Genomic DNA, 26,396 nt, shown 5'->3' with positions numbered 1-26,396 from the left:
ATGAATTCACAACTGAATTATCGGCGTTGGTTGTGAATTCACAATTGCAATAGTGTTGATTGTGAATTCAAATTTTATTGGTTGTGAATTCACAACTTAAAATAGTGTGGGTTGTGAATTCACGCGAATTCACAACCAATAAAACTTGAATTCACAACCAATACTTGAATTCGAGTTGAATTCACAACCAGTAAACAGTGGGTATTTGTAAAATTTTTATATGTAAGGGTAAAATGGTAAATGTGGGTATTTTTTTAAGTTTTTATATTAGTGGATAAAATTTATTTTTACTATATAAAAGTGGTTATTTTCAAAATCCACTCTAATTTTTAATTTTAATCTTAGGGGCAATTTAGTCATTTAACTCAAAAACTGAATAATTTTTTAAAAAATTATTTGAATGGATAAATTTTAAATTTACTACAAAAATGGCTATTTTCATATATATTGACTCTTATATAATTATTATAAAATGATAGCATGATATATATATAAAAAGGTATTTATTTTTAAGAACCATTGACTCAATAATCCCATCTAATTAATTAATTATTAAATAACTCTTAATATTGTATTTGTATATATAAAAAAGGTATTTATATGTACTTTCTAACTATTCTCATCCAAGTAATTAAATCTTACTCTATGTAAAATAACTTTAAAAAATTTAAAGTGAAATATTTTTAATATGGACGTACGGATGTTCTTTTACCAAAATCTTGTGTAAGAGCATCCGCATTGGGACCTCCTTGATAGCCTCCTTGATAGCCTCCTTGATAGTATTTGTGTTATTGAGTAGGTAGTGCTGCATTGGGGTTCCTTGATAGCCTCCTTGATAATATTAGTTTTGATTTTATGTTTTTCATTTAAATTTTATTGCATAATTTAAATTGCATATTTAAATACTGGATTAAACATAAAATTTAAAATTACTTAAAACATAAAAAAAATTAAAATTACTTAAAACATAAAAAAAATACATAAAAATTTAAAAAACCTAAAACATCATTAAAATCACATAATTAAAAGCCTAGGATAGACCACGACGCCTGAGCACGTCGGCGACCATGGACGCGTGCAATGCACGTTGTGCGTCCGTCATGTTCGTCGTATCCGTGTTCAGGAGCTGCATATCGAGCTCCCTCTCCCGGAGATCGTTCCTCCGCTGGTACTGGGCGGTGAATGCCCTCATCTGCGCGTCGTTCCTATCCAACCTCTCCACAATTTCTGGTGGAGGATCCGAGCTCGTATGCGACGCTGCAGCCTTCCCTTTCCCTTTCGCCGCCGCCGTCGCCGCCTTGGCCGCCGCCTTCGCCGCCTTGTTGCCAATGGGCCGAGCAGAAGAGATCTCCTCGCCCGACGCCGAGCTGGTGAAGCCACCCTCTTCCGTAGTCTTTGTCCTCTTGGAGGCATGCACGTCTCCAAGGAGGTACATCGACTTGAACTTGGGATTGTGCCGGAGAGTTCTCCACGCGTTCCAGAAATTGAAGGAGGCATTGGTTGGGCTTCTAGCCTTGAAGATGATTTGGGCCTTTTCACGAATCATATCATCCGAATGACCGGACGGCCAATTGTTGCTCGTCTCCACCCAAACAGCTTCCCAGAGACGCACATCCGCGCTCACCCGGGACCAGTGGCCCTGAAGTTGCTTAATGCCGAGGTCGACGCCGATGATGGGGCACACACGTTCGCAGATCCGGCCCCAATATGACTCGCCCTTCTGATCCGTCCCACGGATCGAGTCGTTGGTCTCCTCCGCCCAAACTTGGACGATGAGATCTGTATGATGTGGAAGGTAAGTATGACGGTAAACTTTTGGTTTGTCGTGCTTCATTTTGGTGGCCTTTTCCTTCCTCCGGCCGCCTTTTTTTTGGTGGGGAGACACTCTGCTGAGCACTCACCGGTTCCTCCTCGGGCGGGCTCTCCTCCAAATTGATTCCTCCCATATCGGGATGATAATCGGAGGAGAGATCAGGGCACCAATTTGGATCGTAGAAAGGGTTGTTTGGATCCATGACGGAGAAAATTGTAGGACAAGAACAAGTGTGAAGAGAAGAAGGAAGAAGGATGAAGGAAGAAGGAGAAGAGGTGTGGAGAAGAGAAGAAGAAGATGGGTGTTTTAAAGAAGAAGAAGAAGGGAAAATTAAAAAAAAAAAAAAAAAAAAAAATTAAATTCGTCGGTCAAAGGTGCGGAGACCGAGGACTGCAGTCAAAAAGTGTATAAAAATTCGAATTTTCGATTTTTTCATTTTTTTTTTTTTTTAATTGGGCGCGTGCATTGCACGCGCCATCACCATTTGCCTATCGAGGATACTCGATAACTCGAGGAGGCCTCGAGGAGCTCCTCGCCGCATCGCCCTCCTCGAGTGGGATGGTCTCCTCGAGGACCTCCTCGAGTACCCGCGATGCGGGTGCTCTAACATTTTAATTTTTGGGGTAATTGCCTGTAAATCCCTAACGTTTACACGGAATTGGTTTTTGCACCTATTTTTATTTTTCTTCTTTTAAATACCTAACCTTTAGTTTTTGTCTGAAATTTGTCCGGCGACCGGTTTTTTCTTATGCCGGCGCCGGAAATGCCACTGTGGCAGTCGGAATCGATGAGGTGGCAGCCGAAATTCTCCACTTGGCTCATTTTTTGACATGTGGAAAAAAATTAAAAAAAAACAAAAAAGGAAAATCAACCCCCCTTCCCCCCCCAATCGTCATCCCTCAGCCCAAACCCTAAGTCTCCCTCTCCCCACCCGGCGCCGCCCCCTGCCACCTCCGCCACCGCCGGCGCCGCCACCCGCAGCCACCACCACCAACGTTCTACCGCTTGGAGCAGCGGAAGAAGCTCCAGATCTCGATCAAGCTCTACCCGCCGCCGTCCTCCGCCTCACCAAGCTCCAGATCAAGAATTCCAGATGTGAGCGGGCGGCGCTAGAATTCCAGATGTGCGGAGATGTGCTAAGAGTGAGCGGGCGGATCTAGAATTCCAGATGTGCTGAGAGTGAGCGGGCGGCGCTCTGCAATTCCAGATGTGCGGGCGGTGCTCTGCAATTCCAGATCTTGAAGGCATGGGAGTTGAGCGGGCGGTGCTCTGCAATTCCAGATGTGCTGAGAGTGTTCGTGAAATTTGGTGGTGGTGGTGGTGGTGGGAAGGGCTGACGAAATTTGGTGGTGGTGGTGGTTAGTTGTTCACGCCGGTGGTAGTGGTGGGAAGGGCTGAATTCATGGAAATTGAGAGGAATTGGGTATAGGGTTTCAAATTTTTGATGATGCAGACGCCGGTGGTGGTGGTGGCGGCGGCGGGTTGGGGGAGGGAAGGGAGCGGCGAAGGGGCGGCGCCGGTGGTGCTGGCAGGGGAGGCAGCTCCGAGTTGGGGGAGGATGGATAAGGGTGTGTGGAAGATGATGATGATTTGGAAATATTTTTTATTTTATATTTTTGCCACATGTAAAAACTATGCTTATGTGTCAATTCCGGCTGCCACCTCATCAATTCCGGCTGCCACAATGGCATTTCCGGCGCCGGCGTAAGAAAAAACCGATCGCTGGACAAATTTCAGACAAAAACTAAAGGTTAGGTATTTAAAAGAAGAAAAATAAAAATAGGTGCAAAAACCAATTCCGTGTAAACGTTAGGGATTTACAGGCAATTACCCCTTAATTTTTTAGTTTTTTCTTTTATTCTTTACGCAAAACACATAATTTTATTATTTTCATAAGAATTATTTTAGCATAGAATAAAATGATAAATTACTATCAATATCTACTAGTTATATGCTTTATGATGATTTAATTGCTTCCAAAATTTTGTCCACTAACTAATGCCCAAATTGATGTATCATTCTTATTTAACTAATGTATCTTCAAAGATAAATGAAAATATATTCATTCATTTCGCTCAGCACATCCCATGACAATTTCTCTTCTGTCATGCCTTGTCTTCTATTTTTACTAACTTACCCCTACTGAAATTGTTCTTAAACTGACAATAATTTCAGGAGATAAATAATTTAAGGGGAAGTACTAAGTAAGAAACAAAAACTTTGATATCAGTTCAGTCTGTGAACATTAGTACAAACAAGAATGGGAAAGTCTAATTCTAGGCCAGCAAGACAGAGTTGAAACTTTTATTTGCTAATCAAACATAAAGCTCCAATGCTAACTGATCGTGCTGACCGAGCAATTTAGCACAGACTGATCTGAGGCATGACTGCCAGCTCACCAATCACTCGAACTCGACCAAAAATAATAAGTTTAGACTCTAATTTTTCTTTGTTTATCTAATTATGCTTGTTTGTACAACATATTTATGAATTCGAAGTTTACATATTCTTATGCTTAGCATTGCTATGATATTTTAGAGAGTCTAGGTTTTTTCTTAATGTACATTATTGTTTTGATATTGTATTTATGCTTAAAATTATAAAGATGATTTATTTTTCACAATGATACGATGTTTAGACTTCGTATTTTCTTTTTTGTAGTGGCAGTGGTTTTGGCATCATCAAAAAAGGGAAAATCATTTAAAAACTTTTGATATTTTGATTAGATCCCAAAAACCCTTAAAACTGACGATGATATGCCAAATCTCTATCTTATAGATTGCATATCATATGTTAGGGAGCGTGATTTTTATATTCACATGATATCAGTTTGGTGAGTGAGCTGATGGATCAGCCAGATAGTGTTCAAGGTCAGTTGAAGAACCGAAGTATTCTTCAAGTACTGGGAGATCAATTGATAGGGAATCAACTAATGACACCCGACTGAAAGCATGGCCCCAACCTATTCAAAAGTGCCACGTAAGTCCTAAAGTTAGAAGAAGTAAAAACTGAGTCAACCTCTGAGGCGTGACGGAGTGAAGAAGATATTTAGTGTTACAGATCTGACATTAAATGAGTATCTTGCTCTTCTAGAATAAAGTATATCCTACTACAAGGATTTTTTAGAGGCATCTACATCGTCATCGTACAGATATGCAGAATCCTGACATAGTCTTTCATTATGTCAAATGGGAAGATCTTTTAAAGACAATGACCGAGGATTTGAAGACGTTCTCTCCAACAAAAATATTCAAGCCCTCGTCTATAAATACCCTAAGACATTCAACAAAGTGATTACCGAAAATGTTGCCAATTTGATTCTCCAAGTAATCAAACCTTCAAGGTTTTCATCCACAAGATTGCAACGTCTTCCCGAAGAAATGAATCTATAATGTAAACAAACTCTTGCATGGAATTACAAGCTCATTTTCTCTAGAACAAGAATATATACATTCTCTTAGTTCTAGGCATCCAAATTCTATATCCAAAGCCTAGAATCGAGCACACTTCCATACCCATTGTACTCATTGCAACAATGTGTTTCTTAGTTGGAAAATCCCATTTTATACTCCCTTACAAATCCAGCTTAAGATCGGTGTTTGAGTAGAATAAGGTCGTTCAGAGAGTAAGCTGCATGTAGTCACACACACTGAAATATAAGAATCGAAGAGTAAATAATAGTGCATGAGACTAACTGAAATCTGATTGGTATTCAACGGTTGCAATCCGTATAAGTGGTAATAGGTCACTTCCATAGTACAAAGTAAAATACTGGCCGACTTGCTACTGGCTGACTTGAGAAGCACGTTTGATAGACTAACTTGCAGCTTTAAAATAAGGAATTCAAAAAATAGTGAATTCCACTGTAACAAAGGGAAGTTAGATGTGTGAAATTGCTCAAAACCATATTATAAACCAATTGCGTACTTACTTTCTGTATTTACATTTAATATTACTTTTTAGTCTATTTGCTTATCTTATCTGCATACTAACAAGCCCCACACTGCATCAACATCATCGTCATTATAGAAAACTGCTTTCAGCTTTTGATCTTTAAATGAATACTGATTAAGCTGAAAAGTTAATTTAGAAAGATTTTATAAAGCGAGTAACTAACCACCACATTGCACACAAGTCAGTTACATGTCCAACTGATTAACTTACAAGCAGTTAGTAGGATAACTAATTTTACTCACAGTTAGAACATGCTTATTTAGATATCAGTTAGTTTAATATTAGTTAAACTAATATGCATCAAACCAGCTGACTCGTTATCAATTGAACATGTTTAGAATACAACACTCTGAAAAGAAAATAAAAATTTGTAACTGGTGTATTCCCCATTTATACATCGGTACGCACTTGCTCGGAACCAACACAACTTGCAATACTAGAGAACAATATATATATATATATATATATATATATATATAGGGGGCGGTTATCCAATAAATCACCCTTATTTTAAGAATTACGAACCAGCAAAAAAGCATGAATTTTATGTATAACACGCATGAATAAACTGTATAAAAGTATGAATTGCGAAAAATAATTTTTTGCTACCTTTGGGATTCGAACTCAGGACCATGAATTTATCCAACAAAATGATGAATCAACCGTAGATCTTGATGATCTAAGGGCTGAAAATGGTTCGTAATTTATATTTTAAGAAGCGTTCTTATTTTAGCCTTCCCCTATATATATATATATATATATATAAACATGACTCGAGCATAAAATAATGTCGACTTAAATAACTCAGCAACTGTCAATCTGTCATCTTCAAATCACAACAATTCCACTTCAAAATTCATCTCCTTTAATCAAAGTCTTCTCCATATCTCCTTTAGACATCATTTCCTCATTTACCAATTCGATCCACAATTTCATCTTCCTTTTTGTAGCCCTAATTTCTTCAACCTTCTTCTTTAATTTACCTTAGATCATGACAATATAATTATATATTATGTATAATCATATCTAAGTTCTTGAGTCCCTTATAATCATTGTTTTATTTTATGCAATTAGGTGTGGCGCGACTAAAACTTAACTTTGATTTGAATTACTCTAATAATTTTCAAAGCACAAGTTTAAGGTATATGATTTATTTAATTCATGTGGTCGATTTATTTATCCTCAATTTTAATATTATGTGTTTACCATATGCGTTATAAATTATGTATTGCTAGGGGCCCGTTAATGGGGTCCAGGACATTGCATTAATTGGGATGCCACAATGCGATTTGAGGTTTATATTAAGGTTTCACCAATGGCCCGTAAATACGGTATATGATATTAAAGTCATTGATATGCCACCATACGAATTGAAGTTATGTATGTTATGACCGTAAGAGTTACTATTTTATTAACTTGGACAATTATTTCATGATGTCCCACACTGAATGTATTTCATATGTTCATATCTGATGAATGCGATTCTTACCAACACTAATCATTTTAAATAATGGAGTATTACCTGAGTCGAAACTACAAGTTTTGCTTAACAGATTATTATCCAAGAGCGAGCTTCTCCTTCTCTTGGTGATGTATTCCTCTTTTATTAATTTCCTTCTTGTTCACGACCTTAACATTTTTGAATATATCCCTATTCAAAAGATGGTAAGGTGTTGTAATATCGAATCAGGTATGTTTTCAAAATTAAGTGTCTTCCAATATCAGTTTTCATGCTATTTATAGATTCCACAATACGAGGGGTATTCCAGTACTTTCTGCTCTGTGTATGGAAGGGTATTTCTATCACTTCTAGTTCTTTTCTCCTTAACTCCCAGGGGCAAGGTCGTCCTATCAACTTTAAGGCATCTTCCATGTTAGCCAACAATTGGATAGTTAGAGGTAGTGACTCCTGCGAAAAAGGAGGACACTAACTGTCTGCCATTAAGTTACAACAATCGCCGCCTAGGTGCCCTTTCTGTTGTAGGTGCAAAAGTACTTTTTGTCCTCACTCCTCCGCTCTGCTCACCTACCAGATGTGCCGTTATGCATTTATGGTCTTTGGATCACAAATAGTCTTACTCTGCTATTTTCATGGAGGAGCTGAGTTCTGCTATGGCCTTGAGAGAGTCTACTCTACTCTGGGCAAATCAGATGTGTGGGCAGTCCAGGAGGCTCTTTTATGATTCTCCCTTAGGTTATTTCCCTTTTATTTGTTCAGGTATTCGGGACACATTTTTTAAGAAACTAAGATCCCGAATACCATCTTCATCAATCTCATGTTTTATAAATTTTAAGTAATTAAAGTTGGAGATGTGTGGAAGGTCAAATTCGAGCGTCAAATTTTTGGAAATTTGTTTTACATCTAGTATAATATTTTATTTCTATATAACTTTAAAATACTTTGCGCTTTGCATAGTAGTTAAAGGTTGTCATGGTCTTTATATCACGTTTTGGAACAAGAGAGATGCTGCGTGTTGGTTTTAGTTTATGATTTTGGTTTGAGTATTTTATTTGAAAGTTTATTTCTTTTAAATTATTATATATATATATATATATATATATATATATATATATATATATATTTCAGATTTCTTCATTAAATGCTTATTTATATTTAATTTAACGCTTTAATTAAATTAGAGTGTTACAAATCCAATTTAATCATAAACAATATGCTCGATGCAAATTCATTTCATGCTTTAAGTAATTACATTTAATACATGCTCGTAATAAGATAATTAATTAAACCCAAACTATAGAGTGTAATTAATTAATTATAAAATGAAATTATTATTCAAATTAATCAAACTAACTAAAGTCTAACTAAACAATTTAATTAAAATCCCGACTTAAAGAATTAAATCAACCTGAAATCTTATTAAAAATGCAGCCCAAGTCTTTAATTATTTAGGCCCATCTTAAATTAAGAAAAGGCCCAAAATAAAGCCCAAACCACTTCTCCTTCACAGCCGCTCCCGTTCATTCCCTCCCTCATCCTCATGCACACACAGCGCTAAATCGCGGCCGCCGCTTCCATCTATTCCCGGCGAAGGCCCCGCCTATACTCTATCTCCCTCTCGCACCTCTTCCCTCGTCTCTCTCTCTCTCTCAAACACCACAGAACACGCTCCCACACAGACTCGAGCCACGCCGCCGCCTTATCCGGCGAAAGTCGGTGCCGGGCGAATCACCACCCACCGGCGTGACTCTCATCTTCTTGCCCTCTTCTTCTCTCCCCCAAATCTCAATCTGAAAACCCAGCTTCCAAATCTCACCGGACGGCCAGCATAAAGAACTGCCTCCGCACTTCCTTCGATTTCAGGCAACGGCGTCGCCGACTCGCCGCTGCAGCCTCCACCCGCGCCGTCTCCATCCTCATTGTTGGTATTTAAGCATATAATTTCATGTTGGCATTTGAGTCATCATTGTACTATTTAACTCTTTTCATATATTACCCTTCCTTTTCATTTTATCCTTAAAAAAACCGTTTTATTTTATACTCCCTCCATCCCACTGTTAGTGAGACCTTTTTTTGGCACGAGAATTAAGAAAAATGTATTTTGTGTGTAGGTGAAAAAGTGAAAATGTGTTTAAAGGGAAAAAAATTTACCCAAAAAAGAAAGAGTCTCACTTACAGTGGAACGCACAAAATAGAAATAGTATCAAATACAGTGGGACGGAGGAAGTAATTAGCTAAAAATTTATTGTAGCTTCGATAGCAATGACAGGTAAAAAGTTAAACAGTGCTATAAACATAAAATTGATAGGTGAGTCTAATATTCTCTCATTCCTAATAAAATATATTTAATTTATTATTTTCGTTCGTCCTAATAAAATATATTCAGTTCATTTTTAACAAGTTTTTTACTCACAAAATTATTTTATTAAAATTCATGCTATTTAAAAATGGATACCGACGGAAGGGAGTAGAAAGAAAAAAAGGAGTTAGTAAAAAAAGAATTGGAGTGAAAAAAAATAGTAGTAAAAAATTATTGACTTAGTAATTAATGTGTTTTTAAATATTGAAGAAAGAATTTGATTATCAATTAAATAATTATTACTATTAGTTTAATTTCTATATTAATTTGACTAATCACTCATGAGATTGAGATTTGGAGAGTGAAGAGGTCTTTAAATTTTTTCATTTATTTGTGTAATTTACCAAAAAAAAAAAAAAAAAAGAAAGAAATTAGCCTAAACCAGCTTCACACACACTTACTATCTGTGAAATATTCCCCATTAATTTTGTATTAAGCTCAAACATTTTTTTTTAAAGCGGAGATAGTGATTGAATCTCAAGTTGAGGATGGATCTCAGTCTGCTTCTCCTTGCCTTCACTCCTTCATGGACTTCGGTTACTCCGCTTTCCCTCTCTACTCACAGATTTCTGTCTCGCTCATCTGATTCTGACGAATGATTATCTTGCGCTATATTTTGCGATAGGTCGCTATGCTGCTCGGATATGTCACTTATCTGGCGATTGTTGGATCCATTTTGCCGGGTAAAGTTGTACCTGGAGTGACTTTATCCGATGGAACTCGCCTGCATTACCGTTGTAACGGTCGGAAATACGGCTTTCTTCACTTCTGTACTCCGATTTTGAGTTCGTTTTGATTTATCCTTTGCTTTTGTGTTGTTCCAGGTTTATTATTGCTTTTTTTATTGGTTTTTCTGCTTGGAATTGGTGGCTGGATGGATCTCTTATCACCTACTGTGAGAACCTATTTCATTTGTAGTTTTTACTCATTGCTCATATTCAAGGCCTAATGTTATACTTTATGCATATTAATCGAGATTAACTTGAATTTGAAACTTGATTATTATCCTTGATAATGTTTCACTTCAAATATGTGGTTGATTTTGGAATGAAGTTATCCTAAAAGTGTATCCTTTTCTATGTAGGCTATTGCTGATAGAGGTCTCGAGCTTCTATCGGCAACACTAGTGTTCAGTGTACTGGTAAGTTTTAGGATTGGCTGCTCGTTTTGTTTTCTTCATGTGAAAGGGTCAGAATTGTTGTATTAGCAATGTTGTCCCCTTTTGTTAAATGTAAATATATTTACATTTGTTTGCATTCAAATGCAAGTACTACTGTCGTAGAGCATTTTTCAACATCTTGCTCCATCTAACCACATTTACATGACTGGTTGCTTGATTTTACAACTGTGCATCAAATATGCATATGCATGCAACTATGCAGCAATGCCAACTTTTGTAGATTTATCATTAAGGGTTCCCTTGCATCCTTTACGACCATCAACTACAACTCGTTGGTATCACCTTGTTGTAGCTATTCGATTTTCTTAAATTTTCTGTATCATGTGCCTGTTCCAGGTAACAAATCTTCTCTACATGGTTGGCTGCAGATCCCGTGATCAAAGTTCTTCTTTCAAGCCTCACACCACAGGAAACCTAATTGAGGACTGGTAACAAATGTAGCATTTTACTAGGGATATCTTGACACATATTTTCTCCTATGACATATTTGCTTGTTGGTTCCTTCTGTGAATGCCAAACAATGTATATACTTTTTCATATTGCTTGTAAACATGCATATGGTTTAGATAATTGTTAATGTTAATATGTGCTTCTTTGGATTATAAAATAATGTACATCTGTTCCAATTGGCATGTCTAAATGCATTGGTTTTGAACCATGAACAGAATTATTATATGCCTATATGTCTAGTAATAAGTAATTCATAAAGAAAATTATGCAAAAAGAAGTAATAATGATTATATATATGAACTTTGTACAATTAGAGACACATTATTTTCATGTTGGTTTAAATTTTTCCCAACTGTTGGAAAATGATCAATCATCAAGTGCACATCAAGTTCTAATCTGTAGAACGTCATCTGACAGGTGGTTTGGGATACAGCTGAATCCTCAATTCATGGGACTTGACCTCAAGTACATTTCTAACCGAGAAACTTAGCTGCCTTGAGATTACAAATCCTCAAAAATCACTCAGTAAATAATGTTTGATATTTTATTGTGATCTTTAAAAGGCTTAGTTGTATACTTATCTTTAAACTGCACTTACTTAGTGACATGGCAATGCTCATTTTATGAACCGTAGAAAATTATTACAAGGCTAAATTGCATGAACTGTTATAAATAACAAACTTATCTAAACTATAACATCTCATCCTAATATAACAATCTCTTCCACAGATTCTACTTTGTTAGAGCTGGTATGCTGGGATGGCTTCTTATAAATCTCTCTGTTCTTGTAAAATGCATTCAAGAAAGCAATTTAAGCCAATCTATGATTCTTTACCAGCTATTTTGTGTGGTAAGTTGATACTGTAAGTTGTTTTGCTTTTTGAAGATTTCTTCTCTAGTTTACTTCATCTTTGTTTCTCCCTTTTTTGGAATTTTCTTCTAAGCTGGGTGGCTAACATCCCTATCATTGTTCCATTCTAATGCAGATATACATTATGGATTACTTTGTACACGAAGAGTATATGACCTCCACGTAAGTAGATGACTTTGTTCTTGCTAGTGTTTGTGATTTCCACTGATCTGGCTTATTAACTTGTATTTTTGTTGTACTTAGTACTTACAAGAGATATTTTCATTGGATGTGATTTTCTCATTACTGAGTTTTTATCCTCTAATAGGCTAATTACAACTAAAGTTCTTCCGTCACTATCTAAGTTTAAATGTTCTCTATCCTCTAGTCAGTTATTAGCAATTTCATTCAAATTTGACAAATTTGTTGATCTAACCTCGATTGTTGGCATCTTCTCAGATGGGACATAATTGCTGAGAGACTGGGGTTCATGCTGGTGTTTGGCGATATAGTCTGGATACCATTCACATTCAGTATCCAGGTATACAACAAATGCTTTTTGCTAAAGATATGTAATGGTTTTACCAATTCTTCCGAATCATCTAAGCTATGTTAACATCCTTTTAATTAGGCCACATTTCTAATAAGTTATCTTTATGTAATTTTTTGAGTTTCTAGAGACTTTAGAGTAGAGACATTGTTAGTTTGGGACTGATGCATATTGGTAATACAAAGACAAATACCCCTTTCTCAGACTACATACTTTTGGCTCACAATAGAAACTGGTTTTGGAATGTGTTCCTATGAATAACTTCATATTTTGCATCTTAGTTTTATATAGTTATCTATTGTCTATACACCTCCAATTTTCTAGAAATGCCAATATTGTCTATGCTATATGACTAAGTATTTTCACTTATTTGTTTTGTGCCTTTACTCTATTTATGCAACAGGATAGTCATTATACTTTACAATAAGAAAAGTTGATCTATTCCCATGGTATTCCTATTTCCTCATAATATTACTAGAACACTATCTCAAAATATCTGATTTTTGTTTGCTCAAATTCAACTACATTAAGATGGTATATTGCTGCAGTTAGTGTGTTCTACTCGTTTTCTTTGTTTTTGTTTTACTTTCTGAGAAGCATGCACCAAAACTGACCTCACAGTGTGGTTTATTTACAATTAGAATAGTTTTTTGTAAATGCATTGCAACTTATTTTATTGAAATTTTATGTTTTGTATATAAATACTTTCGAGCAACTTTTTTTATATTATTTTAAATAAAAATGAAAATGTGGCTATTTATTTATTTCCCTGTGTTTGAAAGGGTTGGTGGCTTCTAAGGAATAAAGTGGAGATGACAACTGCTGCTATTATTGCAAACTGTCTCGTCTTTTTTATGGGGTAACATTTTTCATTTCAGACATAGCTTCTTGTATTGCAGCTGTGTAGTAGTATGTTTACAATCTTGTTGGTGCTTCAGGCCAAATTATTTATCTATTTTCTTGTTTTGCGAATTTTTGGGAAGGTATCTGGTCTTTAGAGGAGCTAATAAGCAGAAACATGTGTTCAAAAAGAATCCCAAAGCACTAATTTGGGGAAGACCTCCAAAGGTCATTGGGGGGAAGCTGCTTGCTTCTGGTTATTGGTATGTTCTTCTTTGTTGTTTGGAACTTTTGGTGTTCCTTGATCTCCAACAAGTTTATGAAATATAATGAATTGACACATTTCAATCCTTACGGACATCTAGTGCCCTTTACACCCCTTGTTAAATCCTTGCGCATCTCAAGCCCATTAAGATAGTTGAGACAAATGAAAACATTGCGGATGGTTTTATAGCCTGAGAGTTTGAATCCTATCGAAGTTAGTTCAGTGTTGTATCTGTAGCATTCTTAGATGGAAATCACAACAAATACTATGCTAAAGTCAGGTTACTGGAAGCATTATCTAACCAACCGTATTAATGAAGCTCAATTTTCAGATGACAACAATTTTCACCTTGAATATGATGCTTCATCGTATAAAATTCGTCATGCTCTCCCTTATTCAGGGGCATCGCGAGGCACAGTAATTATCTTGGGGACTTGTTGGTAGCTCTGTCCTTCAGTTTACCTTGTGGGATGAGGTAACCCTGTATGCTTTTTCCCCTTGATAAGAAAGCTGGAAATAATGCCTACACAATGTCTATGCAGTTCTCCAGTTCCATATTTTTATCCCACATACCTTTTCATACTGCTAATATGGAGAGAGAGAAGAGATGAAACGCGGTGCACGCAGAAATATAAAGACATTTGGGCAGAATACAAGAAAGCGGTTCCGTGGAGGATACTTCCATATGTTTATTAAGTGCAAGGTATTGTCTTATTCATTAGCCATTGAGGCTATAACCATTTCCATTGCCGAATGGGGTGTGACTTATGGATATAATAACTTATTTCAGAGATATCTAAGCAACAACCCACTGTTTTTTTTTTTTTTTTTTCTCTCTCTTTCTTTGGCATGCAGCATTTATGCTGTTTTGTTAACTTGCGAGTTCCCACTAGATTTCTTGCTCACATGTCAAATTTCATTATATTTAGCTATTGAGCTTATACTAGTTATTGTAACTTGTAAAATATTATATCAATATATACAGAAAAGAAATAAAAATACTAGTTCCTCCATCCATGAAGAGTATACCACATTCTTGTAGAAATTTCTACATGAATCTAGAAGAGCATAATCTTCGTGTGGATGGAGGTAGTACTTCATCCGTCCCATAAGAGTGCATTTTTTGTTATTTTGGTACGTCCTACAAGAGTGTATTTTTATTTTTGGACCACTTCTTTCACTAAATAAGTGGATCCCTTTTTCCACTAATAACACATTCACCTATCATTTATTAAAACTCGTGCCACTAACAATTATGAGCACTTTTACAGGACGGAGGGAGGGAGTATATTATAAGGGACTAAAATGGAATTAATTCAGCAAAAACCTTTGCCAGGTCGGGCACAGTTGAGCCCAATATGATCATGCTTGTAGAGATTCTTTATATTTTTGTTGAGATTGGTGAATTCAAGGTGACATTTTAAGTTTTTTTTAGGGAGAATTGGGGTTCATTATAATGGATTTCACCATAATATGATTACATTCGCAATAAAAGTTGCTGCGAGTGGTTAAATATTCAACGATGACCATTGATTAGGCCTTTTTAAATGGATAAACATCTTGAAATGGGTCAACATAATGTAGAGAATTTACAACAATAATCATAAAACAGTATGCGTAATTTGCAAGTCGGTAGTCGTCTTCATTCTCAATAAACAACATCTACAACTTCCATTCAAAAATTAAAAGTAAAAAGACTTTGAAAAAGTTTTGTGGTATAGGAACGTTGTATCGGTGTACGATTAGCAAATAGGCAAAGACACAGGAAAATAGCGCCAGTTATTTAATCAGCTTTTTACCCGCAATAATAAATTTTCTTAGAGATGTCTGAATGAGGAGATATATTTGCAGTGTTTTATTTTAATTGGAGGTAGGAACAACTCTCCACTACAATGACAGTCTCAGTGGCCCTCATCTGACTCACTTATTATTCAATCTCCTCAATCAATGACTGTTGGGTGTTGTTATGTTGAGCATGCCACAAGTGACTTTCATGTATGTTTGTTTGCTTCTAACCTCATCTTTTTTCACTACTTTCGTTCTTTTTCTTTCATTGTTAACTGCACTGCGGTTTTTCACCTTTTTCATTAATCAACGATCAATTATATCTTATAAAGAAAAAGATTTCTTCTTGCTTATCAAAAAATTTTGGTTTGTTGATGTGTACTGTTAGGTCCGGAGGGTCTCGAATAGGTGTATGGGGGGGGGGGGAATACACCTATTTGCTATTTTTTCTTTCCTCAAACTGAGGGATCTCAAGATAGAGATCAAAACGAAACTTTACACTCAAACTGTGACACCTGTTAACTGAAAGGAGTTTTGACCAAACAGAGTTGACGACTGATACTGAAAACTCTTTAGTAAGGAGTTATTAGTTAAGTTACTGGAACTTAACTGATGCACGTAAGGGCTTCAGTCGAGTTTGCTAAAACAGAGATGATAACACTCTTCCTGACTATCAGAAGATAGATCAGTCAGACTGATATCATACGCAGCGGAAATAAACTTAGTTTCGTAATAGCCTCGGTTGAGCACGTTGTTAGTCTTAGGTTTCTCTTTGCAGTTATTCAGTATTCAGTTTATCAATTGAAACAACATAAGTAAGAATGTAAAACTGAAAGCTGTAAATAACACAGAGACTTTTACGTGGTTCGAAAAATCCTTTCCTACATCCACGGTCGGTTGATCAGACCAACAATTTACTCCGCAAGTGCTTAACAGGTGCACTGCAAACCAAACCGTGTGCTTGCCGGGTGCACACAACCGTACCACTGAAGAAACCACTTCTTCAGTACCCACACTTCACTCGTGTCGGATTTCTCGCTCTTAGCACAACCCGCGCTAAGACTTCTCAGAGTCAGAGTACCTTCCTGAACTCTGAATCACTCAAACACTCTACTCTTTCTTCTTGAAAGGAGGTTTGAACGGTTGTCAACTGTAATCAGTAGTGACTGATTTTGGCTTTGGAATTCTCTTCTTTGATTCAAGCTTTGGGGAGGTTAAGCTTTAGGCTGAGTAGCGATTTTGGCAGAGCTTCAGCTTATGTCGTTGAATCGGTGAAGATTGAAGTTGATCCTCGAGCGCTATTTATTGGAGAGGTCTTGAATAGATCCGTTGGCGGAGAACGTCTTCAAGATTTCTTCCGTTGGAGAGCATTTCGAATTTGGGCCGAGACTTCAATTTTCGAGGTTCCTTGTTTGGTGGAAACGACTCTCTTGAAGGTCAGGAGATGTGACGTCTCTGATAAAGTAGCCACCAAATAGGAATGACCTCTGCAGAGATAAGGAGATCCTGAGATCTCTGCATTTAATGCGGCTATACTTTTGTGAGTACGTGGCTTCCTTTGAACGTTGGAAGTTCAGTCCGGGAAGAAAGTTTAACTGATACTTGACTTTAGTATCAGTCCACGCGGCACGCATTAAGTAATCAGTTCCGAACTGATTCTTCAACTGATACTTCAGTTGGTATCTTCAGTCTTCAGTCTTCAATCCTTCGTCCTTCAGTTTTCAGTCTTCAGAACCGCAAGCTAAACTAGAAACGAACTCTAACACTTGAGTTCAAAACTGTTCTAGTCTATTACAATTAAGACTTATGGATTTTGGTATCATCAAAACAAGGATTAAGATATTCCACAAGGTTCCCAACATGTACAATTAAATCAATTTAACACTGAAAAAAAAAGGTTCTTTAGCGAGCCTTGTGTTATGGGATGAGCCTTTCATCCCATAAGCTATGCTCACGTCGATCGAGATTTTCTTTGTATAAAATTATCTATACTATTTTTAGTGTTTCATGTGTATATGTTATTACCTTGTTTCCAATTTTTTTTTTCATTTTTTTCAATTTGATTTCTTATATTTAGAAACAAATTATAATTATTAATTAAAGTGTGGAGGTCTATGACTGCAAGTTCAGGGATTGGGTAGAAATAGATAAGTCTTAAGAGACTAAGTCACAATGTTGTTACAAAGGTGGTTAGGCTAACAGCTGAGGTCGTTGATATGGTTATTAGCTTATACCTTGAGCTAATTTTTGGTGATACTTATCTACTCTTTTGGGTGATATGTAGGGTTGAACATTCGGGCGGTTCAGGTTCAAACCCAACCAAACAGAAAAAATCGAACTCGAAACGCCCTTAAATATTGAAGCCAAACCAAACCGTTTCATTTGTCAAAACCGAACCAAACCGAACCGAATCGTAAATTTTCGGTTCGATTTAGCATAAACCATTTCATTTTTTAATTATCTAAAACTTGTTCCTGGTAGCTAAAAAAATAGGCCAAATTCACAAAAAAGTGAAAAACCACACCTCCACAACACAAGTTAACCACAAATCCACAAATGCATACCTAAAAGATATTATGTGCACCAAAAAATAAAATCCACACAACTACAAGTTCACAACAAAATAATCCACACAATTATAAGTTCACAACAAAATAATCAACATAACTACAAGTTCACAACAAAATAAAAGGCAAAGTGTTCAAGTTGTTCAAAGTGTTCAAAGTCTTCAATCTTCATCTCTCTACTTCCATGGAGAAGCGAGACCATACATCCGACCGCTGCTTTATAGTCCCTTTGTTTGTGTTAGTTGTTGATTCATCAGTTGTCTCAACTATATGCTCTACAGGTCCACTTGTTTGTGGATTCTTGTCTTTAGAACTTAATTTTGCCATCTACAAAAATATGAACAAAATTCAGCCACTACCTCATATTTCTAAAAAATATGCACATATTCAGCACTATCTCATTCAATTCAGCAAAAATCAAATTAATTTAGGGAGTCAGCTTAACTACCTCGTATTTATCAAGAATATGCACAAATTAGACACTACCTCATATTTCTATCGAGCAAATTAGCAAATAATTCAAGGAAACAACAAACTGACTCATATTTCTCAAGAATATGTTACGTCAGCAAATAGCAAATTAATTCAGCAAATCAACAAAGCATATACCAAAAAAAATTAAAAAAAATAATCATATTTCTATCAAAAGAATCTTCCAAAACAGCAGGCTTGCCGATGCTTTAGTTAGGCTGGAGCCTCGAAGGCTAGGCGACGGTAGAACAGGGCGGCTGGGCGATGGTGGGTCTCAGAGCGTGGGCAACGGCGAGGCTGGGGCCTGGGCAACGACGACTACGATTCTACGAGCCTAGAGCTTGGGCGACGACGTCGCGGGTCGGCTGAGACCTAGGCAAGAACGACTAAGAGCCTTGGGTCTGGGCCACAGCGATGAGGGGCCTGGGCGACGACATTGCGGCAAGGTTTAGGCGTGAGGGACTTCATTACTTTGCTTATGAAAATTAGTATAATTATATATTTTTTCCAAAAGTATGTGAAATGTATTTTTCTTCAATATCAGAAATTTATACTCATTATTTAACTTCTATGTATATTTAATTCAATACTTAACATAAAATTTAGATGTAACAATTAAAAAATGATAATTATTTAATTAAAATTTGTATTTTTATATCTCTAAGAGTTGCATATTAGTTATTATGTAAGTTGATGTTCAAATGTTACTTATTTATGCGTGTATTTATTCATTACAAATATAATATTGTCAAGATAAATATATTAGTTAATTTTTTTTAAATAAATTTTCGAGCTCGACTAGCCCGACGGCCTAACCCAAACCCCGAACGTTTAGTGTTAAGGTTGAAAATTTCTAACCCGAATTTTCAACCTGATTAGCCCGCTCATGAATAACCCGATAATCCGATAGGGTTATCCCGAAATTCGGTGGGTTGGCCCGATTGACATATCTAATAGATATTTTGTTTTGGCAATTTATGTATGGTGTGTGGTGTGTTTAATCGGTGTGAGAATCATGTGTTTCTCATATCGTGTTAGTATTCGAATAACGGTGTACATGGTGGTACGATATGCATGGCGTGTGTTAATGATAGTGTTAGAGTATTTTTATACTCTAAGGGCCTGTTTGATATGGGTTTATAGGTGAGATAAATTAAATTAATACAGGTTAGTGTGATGTTTGATATTATGTTTTATTAATGTGGTCAACTCCTACTTAATCCTACTTCTACATGCTATTTTGTGGGAATAACCCATACTAATAATCCGGCCTCCCCCTCAGATAACTTTAATACTGCGAAGTTGGATAAAAATTTTGCTACCCTTCCTCACGCATATCGATGCAAATGCCCAAGTAATGGTGGACACACATGATATTTTTAAAATTATATGAGGATAGTTTTGGTATTAGATAATATAATCCAACATAATCCTATGGATATCAAACACAATATAGGATTAAGTAGCCATGATATCAAACACCCATGAAATAATATAAATCCACACTAATTTCTCAAGATAATTTTAATCCTAAACTGCAAATCAAACGGCCCCTAAGTATTGTTGCCATTGTGTAGACTAGCATGAGTGTCTTCACGAGTTCTACTTGTTCCTTCATGAGTTGCTTCCGATGTTACATGTTTCTGGCCCCTTCGCAACTTATACTTACATGATTTGAAGATATGGTTGGAGATTTACTTGAGCCTTCCTACGGATTTTTATCCATCGGATCTCCAGATTGCATTGGAGTCTTTCTTCCTAGGGTTTCCGTGAACCCTAATCTGATCTGCAAGTCTACCCCTAAGAGTCCTACTTCTTCTAAACATCTTCTGGGGTTTGGCTATATATTGAAGATGAAGAGGATTCATTTTTGCTGCTGTTTTTCGTGCTACTCTACTGCATTATTGAGAGTATTTTTGTATCCTTTGTTCAGAGCATACACTATATGTAAGTGTGTTCTAGTTTGTTGCTTATTTCATCTTGTAAGCATTATGGGTTGGTTTATTACTTTGATTCCTTGCTCCGCCCTGTTGGAGTAAGTTTAATTGTTGGTTTGAGCGTTGAATGTGTAACATTCAAGCTTAGGGAGTGAGTTGTTAATTTGCTCTCAGTTATTCACGTTTTTGGAGGTTTGGGAAGATATAGAGGTTAGGAAGATCGAGTCTTCGCGTGTAAGTCCTTTGTATATCTTATTATCACTAGTGGATGATTTATCCTGGGCATGACCCCCCAGACGTAGGTGTTTTATCACCGAACTGGGTAACCAATTTGATGTTCTTGTGTTCTTTACTTTTCTGCACGAGTTTCTATTTGAGTCTCTCTGTGAGTTCTATTTTCTGGGTGTGCTGTATCAGTCTCTCTACGAGTTATAACTTTCTGTGTGTGCGAGATAAATGTGTTTGGATAGGTGAAAATTTTAGATAGTTATAAATATAATATGAAATTCCAAGGCAAAGAAGTTATTATGTACATCTCTATTAAAATAAAGGAGATTGTGTAATAACATTGATAAAGACAAACAAAATAAAGGCAAACCCATTGATTGAAGGGATGGAATAATAAGTGAGTCAGATAATGACCACTGAGATTGTCCTTGTAGTGGAGAGCTGTTCTTACCTCTAATTAAAAATAAAACACACCATTCGCACATCTCTAAGAAAATTTATTATTGCAGGAAAAAAGTTGATTAAATAACTGGCGCTATTTTCCTGTGACTTTGCCTATTTGCTAATCGTACATGAAGGAATATTAAATTGAATTAATGCTCCGCTTGCCCGATGATCGTTTCTTGGATTATTATTAATTTATCATACAACAATTAATCCTAACATGCTCCTATGAATTTAATTACTGCACGTTGGAGTTAGGATTACTTACTTGAGAAGCGTATGCAAAGACTGTCGATGATCGAATCGAATGACTCCAGTTCTGATCTTCTAAACTGTGTCTGTTAGGTCCTGAGGGTCTCGAATAGGTGTATGGGGGGGGGAATACACCTATAGGCTATTTTTGAATCAATCTACCGACCTCAATCAGAGGGATCACAGTCGGAGATCAAAATGAAACTTTACAAGCAAACAAAGACGCCTGTTTTACTGAAATCAGTTTTGACCAAACAGGGTTGACGACTGATACTGAAAGCTCTTCAGTAAAGAGTTATCAGTTAAGTTGCTGGAACTTAACTGATGCAAGTAAGGGCTTCAGTCGTGTTTGCTAAAACAGAGATGATAACACTCTTCCTGACTATCGAAAGATAGATCAGTCAGACTGATATCATACGCAGCGAAAATTAAACTTAGTTTCGAAATAGACTCGGTGGAGCAAGTTGTTGGTTAAGGTTTCTCTTTGCAGTTAGTCAGTATTCAGTTTTATCAAATGAAATAACACAAGTAAGAATGTAAAACTGAAAGCTGTAAACAACACATAGACTTTTACGTGGTTCGGAAAAACCCTTTCCTACATCCACGGTTGGTTGATCAGACCAACAATCCACTCCGTAAGTGCTTAACAGGTGCACTGCAAACCGAACCGTGTGCTTGCCGGGTGCACACAACCGTACACTAAAGAAAACCCTTCTCTAGTACCCGCGCTTCACTCGCGTAGGATTTCCCTTGCTTAGCACAACCCGTGCTAAGACTCTCAGAGTCAGAAAACCCTTTTGACCTCCGAATCACTCAAAACACTCTTATGGGGGGGAGGTTTGAACGAGTGCCAACTATACTTACAAAGAACAAGTTCTTTGAAGCAAGTTTGACCTTTGACTTCTGGGTAAACAGATATATGCCTAGGGTCTAAGAGAATGTATGTAATCAGCAGTGACTGATTTTGGCTTTGGAATTCTCTTCTTCGATTCAAGCTTTGGGGAGTTTAAGCTTAAGGCTGAGTAGCAATTTCGGCAGAGCTTCAGCTTATGTTGTTGAATCGGTGAAGGTTGAAGTGATCCTCGAGCGCTATTTGTAGGAGAACTCTTGAATAGATCTGTTGGCGTAAATCATCCTCAAGATTTCTTCCGTTGGAGAGCAATTCGAATTTGGGTTGAGGCTTCAATCTTCGAGGTTCCTTGTTTGGGTGGAAACGACTCTCTTTGATGGACAGGAGATGTGACGTCTCTGAAAAGTAACCACCAGATAGGAATGACCTCTGCAGAGATAAGATCCTGAGATCTCTGCATTTAATGCGGTTGTACTTGTGAGTACGTGGCTTCCTCTGAACGTTGGAAGATCAGTCCGAGGAGGAATGTTGAACTGATACTTGACTTTAGTATCAGTCCTTTGCGCGCATTAAGTAATCAGCCTTCAACTGATTCTTCAACTGATACTTCAGTTGGGATCTGCAGTCTTCAGTCTTCAGTCCTTCGTTCTTCAGTCTTCAGTCCTTCGTTCTTCAGTCTTCGACACCGCACACTAAACTAGAAACGAACTCTAACACTTGAGTTCTAAACAATTCTAGTCTATTACAATTAAGTCCTATGATTTTTGGTATCATCAAAACAAGGGTTAGGATATTCAACAAGGTTCCCAACAATTTCCCCCTTTTTGATGATGCCAAAACCACACAGCAAAAAGACTGAACTCATAGTACAAGTTCTAAACATGGGGTGAAAACAGTTCCCCCTTAACAATAGAACCTAAAAACTTGTACTTAGAGTTAAGAACGAAAACAGTTCTAAAACAGAACAAGGAGAAGACAGAAAAACCATAATCAGAGCCTGGACAAAGAGTCATTGTCTTCAGGTTGAGATCAAAAAGAAGTTCTTTTCATTAATGAAGAAGACTGATAAGCCATCAGTCTAAGTTACATCTTAAAAACGGAAAAGAACAATACAGAAGGCATCCAAACGACTCACGGTTTCTGATTGTAGAGATTGAAAACTGCTTCCCAGATCTGTCTGCCGTCCCTGGAGTCTGGATGAATATTCCAAATCTTGCATACGACTTTGACTTCTTTCTTGATCCTTTCTCTGTCGACTCCATTCTTGATCCTTGGTGGAGTCACAATTTTCTTCTGAGGGTCAGGAATCATTTTTCCATATATTCTCTGAGCGTCTTGCATTTTAAGAACCTTTTCTCGTTCTTTCAGTTGCAACAGAAAATACTTCCAGGCTTCATTCCTGTATTCCCCTTCACCTTGGACGTTTGCAAAAACCATCCATTTGGTGTAGCATTCCTTGGTTTTCTCCCACCAGTCATTCAACTCTGACGGTATCCATTTGTCTGGTCGCTCAAACTTCTCCAAATATGATACAATCAGTCCATTCTTAAGATAGTGTTCGAGCTTCTGACCTTCCTTTAGAGTTGATATGAAGTCAATTTTCTTCTTCTTCTGTTCAGGCTCATTTGAGGAGCTTTCTCTGCTTCTCTTTCTGTTAGCTTCGACTGAGGCAAAAGAAGGAGCAACCTTTGCTATGATCTCTTCAGCTTCAACCCTATTAAAGACAGAGGGGATCATTTCCTCTTCCCTTCGGATGCGCTTTATTATATCCTCTTCCCCCTTTTTGGCATCATCGGGAGGAAGTCGGCTTTTCAGCTCTTGAAGATCATTGAACATTTTCTGAAGGAGGGCGGAGTCAGGGGACTCTTGAGGTCGTTGGAGTTGTCGTTCCACTTGCTTGAGTCGTTCCAGGATAGGCTGTACTGTCTTTGCAACGAGTTCATTGACTTCAGTTCTTGGTATGAACGTCTTCAGGAAGTCAATTTCCAGTTCCCGGAACTTCTCAGTCAGTTCAAGGTATTGTGTCTTCCTTTGAATTTCTGATTCAAGAAAGAGTGTGTACAATTCCCTGTGATCCTTCTGAATTTTGGGAAGACCTTTCTTTGGATCAAGCATTTCTGCCTTGTATCTGAGCAGAGCAGCTTCTTCTGTTCCCATCCGATGTTGGAGCTCATTGATCAAGCCAGCATGATAGACCATGTCTACAGTTGCCTGTTTCTCGACTTCTTTAAGCTTCTTCACGAATTTCTCTCCGTAAATATTCTGTCGTTTGAGCTCGTGTTGGAGTAAGTCGATTTCAAGCCGTTGATCAGCAAGCTGCTCAAGCAGAACATCCATCGGTTTTTCAGCATCATCAGAGATCCGTAGTAGATTCCTGTGTGGCCGATTGTGCTTTCAGACAGTAAGAAGCTCGTCAGTTTCAGAATCTGAATCAAATAGAACTGGTCCTTCTGCGCGAGGAAGCTCTACGTGTTCTATTGGGATGTCTGAGTCGGCAGGAGAATTCTGCACTTGCTGACGATCTTCATAGGCTTTGGATGTGGATGCCTCGGCTTGGCTGGTTGGAGCAGGACGTTCTGTTCTTCCTTCAGCAAAAGGCTGAGGAATTGATTGCTCTTGACTGATGTTCTGGCCTTCAGGTGGAGTAGGCTTATCAGTGTTCAAGAGTGGTGTCGTTGAAGGTGGAGGAGATTTGGGGATTTCTTCGACTCGTTCTTCAGACATTAGGCGATCAGCATTGTCAGCTGATCTCTGTTCTTCTTCTGGTAAAGTAGCAACAGCTTCAGGGATGCAAGTCCGGTCTGCTTCAGCAGGATTTTTTGGAGGCGTAGATGGCAAATCCGGTTGACTGATCGAATCAGTCATTGGTTGTTCAGCAGCAGCAGGATCAGCAATTGATTCCGCCGGTTGATCAGTGTCACCAACTGGAGAGCTGAGAACAACAGTTACTTGTTCTATCGTGAGAGGCTCTTCAGACGTCTTTGGCGTTTCAGCATCGTCGTCGAGTGACATGTACAAGTAATTCATGGCAAATTTGTCAAAGTCATGAATTACATCCCAAACACTTTCAATTTGAAAAAGGCTGATTAGAGAAGCCTCTTCCATCTCGAACGAGTCTTCTGTTTCAGGTCTGTGAAGACTGTTGATTCTTGGGCATGGCGCCGTCTTCAGGAAGGTATACGTGAGAAGTCTATGAAGGTTCCGGTAGACTTTTGATGACGTATCAACATCACCAATTATACGTCGGAGGTGATTTGTAGCACTTTGTTGAGCTTCGGTCTGAAGTTCAACTGCTTCCTGAGTACCTTTTGAAAGAAAGTTGGGGACTGATTTTGGGACAGTTTCCAAAACTGCTTTGCCTTTGGATTTTAGAGAAAGTTTCCAAGGCATCTCAGTAGGTCTTTTGGAGGGTCTTTTAGGGAGATTGGTACGAACTCGACGTGGCACATTTGTGTGAGCAGGAGAATTTGATGGCGGTGAATCAGGTGTATCATCAGAGTCAGATGATGGTGGAGATGAGATATCAATTACCTTCGTCTTCGGAGAAGGTTTGGGATCTCTTCTTGCTAGTTTGAAGAGACGAAGGCTATCTGTGAATTCGATCATCTTTGGCCATCGCACAAACTTGTGCTTCTTTGTTCCTTCTATGATGATTTGGGAGACCCTGTTCCCTTGTCGAACCATCGTCGCCGGCCTCGTGTTGTGAGCTTCATTGAAGAGAAGCTTCAGATAAGCTTCTTCCCAGTTGTAGGATTCATTCTCCATGAGAGCTGCCATGACATTCTTCTGTGGTTGAGAAGCTTTGTCGGGAGTTCCGGTTGCACCTATCCAGCACTTCTGGATAATTTTGCCCAGCATGGCAAACTCCGGATGAAGATGGGAAAGAGTAACTTGACTCTCCGTCGATTCGGATTCGTCCTACATTACAGACTTGAGAGTTTGATTTACGTCCTTATCAGTCAGTCTGGAGAGGGAAGATCCACTGTTCGGGAGATTGAACAGTTTTCTGACAATTTTGGAGACGTTGAGAGTTTCTTCGATGCAGTTTGGCCCGTCGATGATACTAACTTTTGAGATCAGTTCTTCGGAATCGTTGAATTTGAGATTCCTGTAGAATTCTCTGACAGTGTCGTCGAGTAGAT

At 37.7% G+C, this 26,396-nt stretch overlaps 2 protein-coding genes across 3 annotated transcripts in view; both read left to right on the top strand.

The window, feature by feature from the left end:
• Positions 1–26,396, top strand: part of LOC131025745 (uncharacterized) — a 774,387-nt gene that overhangs the window by 326,444 nt on the left and 421,547 nt on the right. The gene's annotated exons all lie outside the window — the stretch shown is intronic.
• Positions 9,966–14,545, top strand: LOC131026302 (delta(14)-sterol reductase-like). 2 transcript variants are annotated; one of them, XM_057956134.1, is made up of 13 exons: positions 9,966–10,121; positions 10,211–10,328; positions 10,410–10,480; positions 10,670–10,726; positions 11,102–11,193; positions 11,633–11,680; positions 11,945–12,065; positions 12,202–12,248; positions 12,525–12,606; positions 13,398–13,474; positions 13,599–13,718; positions 14,121–14,195; positions 14,263–14,545. In XM_057956134.1, exons 1-13 carry the CDS (start codon positions 10,074–10,076, stop codon positions 14,414–14,416), a joined length of 1,110 nt encoding a protein of 369 aa, XP_057812117.1. In that variant the 5' UTR covers positions 9,966–10,073; the 3' UTR covers positions 14,417–14,545. The 2 variants fall into 2 exon arrangements, with proteins under 2 accessions (XP_057812117.1, XP_057812118.1); XM_057956135.1 differs by lacking the exon at positions 10,670–10,726.

This window comes from Salvia miltiorrhiza, chromosome 5 (genome assembly GCF_028751815.1).
Source record: "Salvia miltiorrhiza cultivar Shanhuang (shh) chromosome 5, IMPLAD_Smil_shh, whole genome shotgun sequence".
NCBI classification, from domain to species: Eukaryota; Viridiplantae; Streptophyta; class Magnoliopsida; order Lamiales; family Lamiaceae; genus Salvia; species Salvia miltiorrhiza.
Note: the sequence above shows the minus strand (reverse complement) of the source record. Positions and strands in the feature narration are given on the sequence as shown.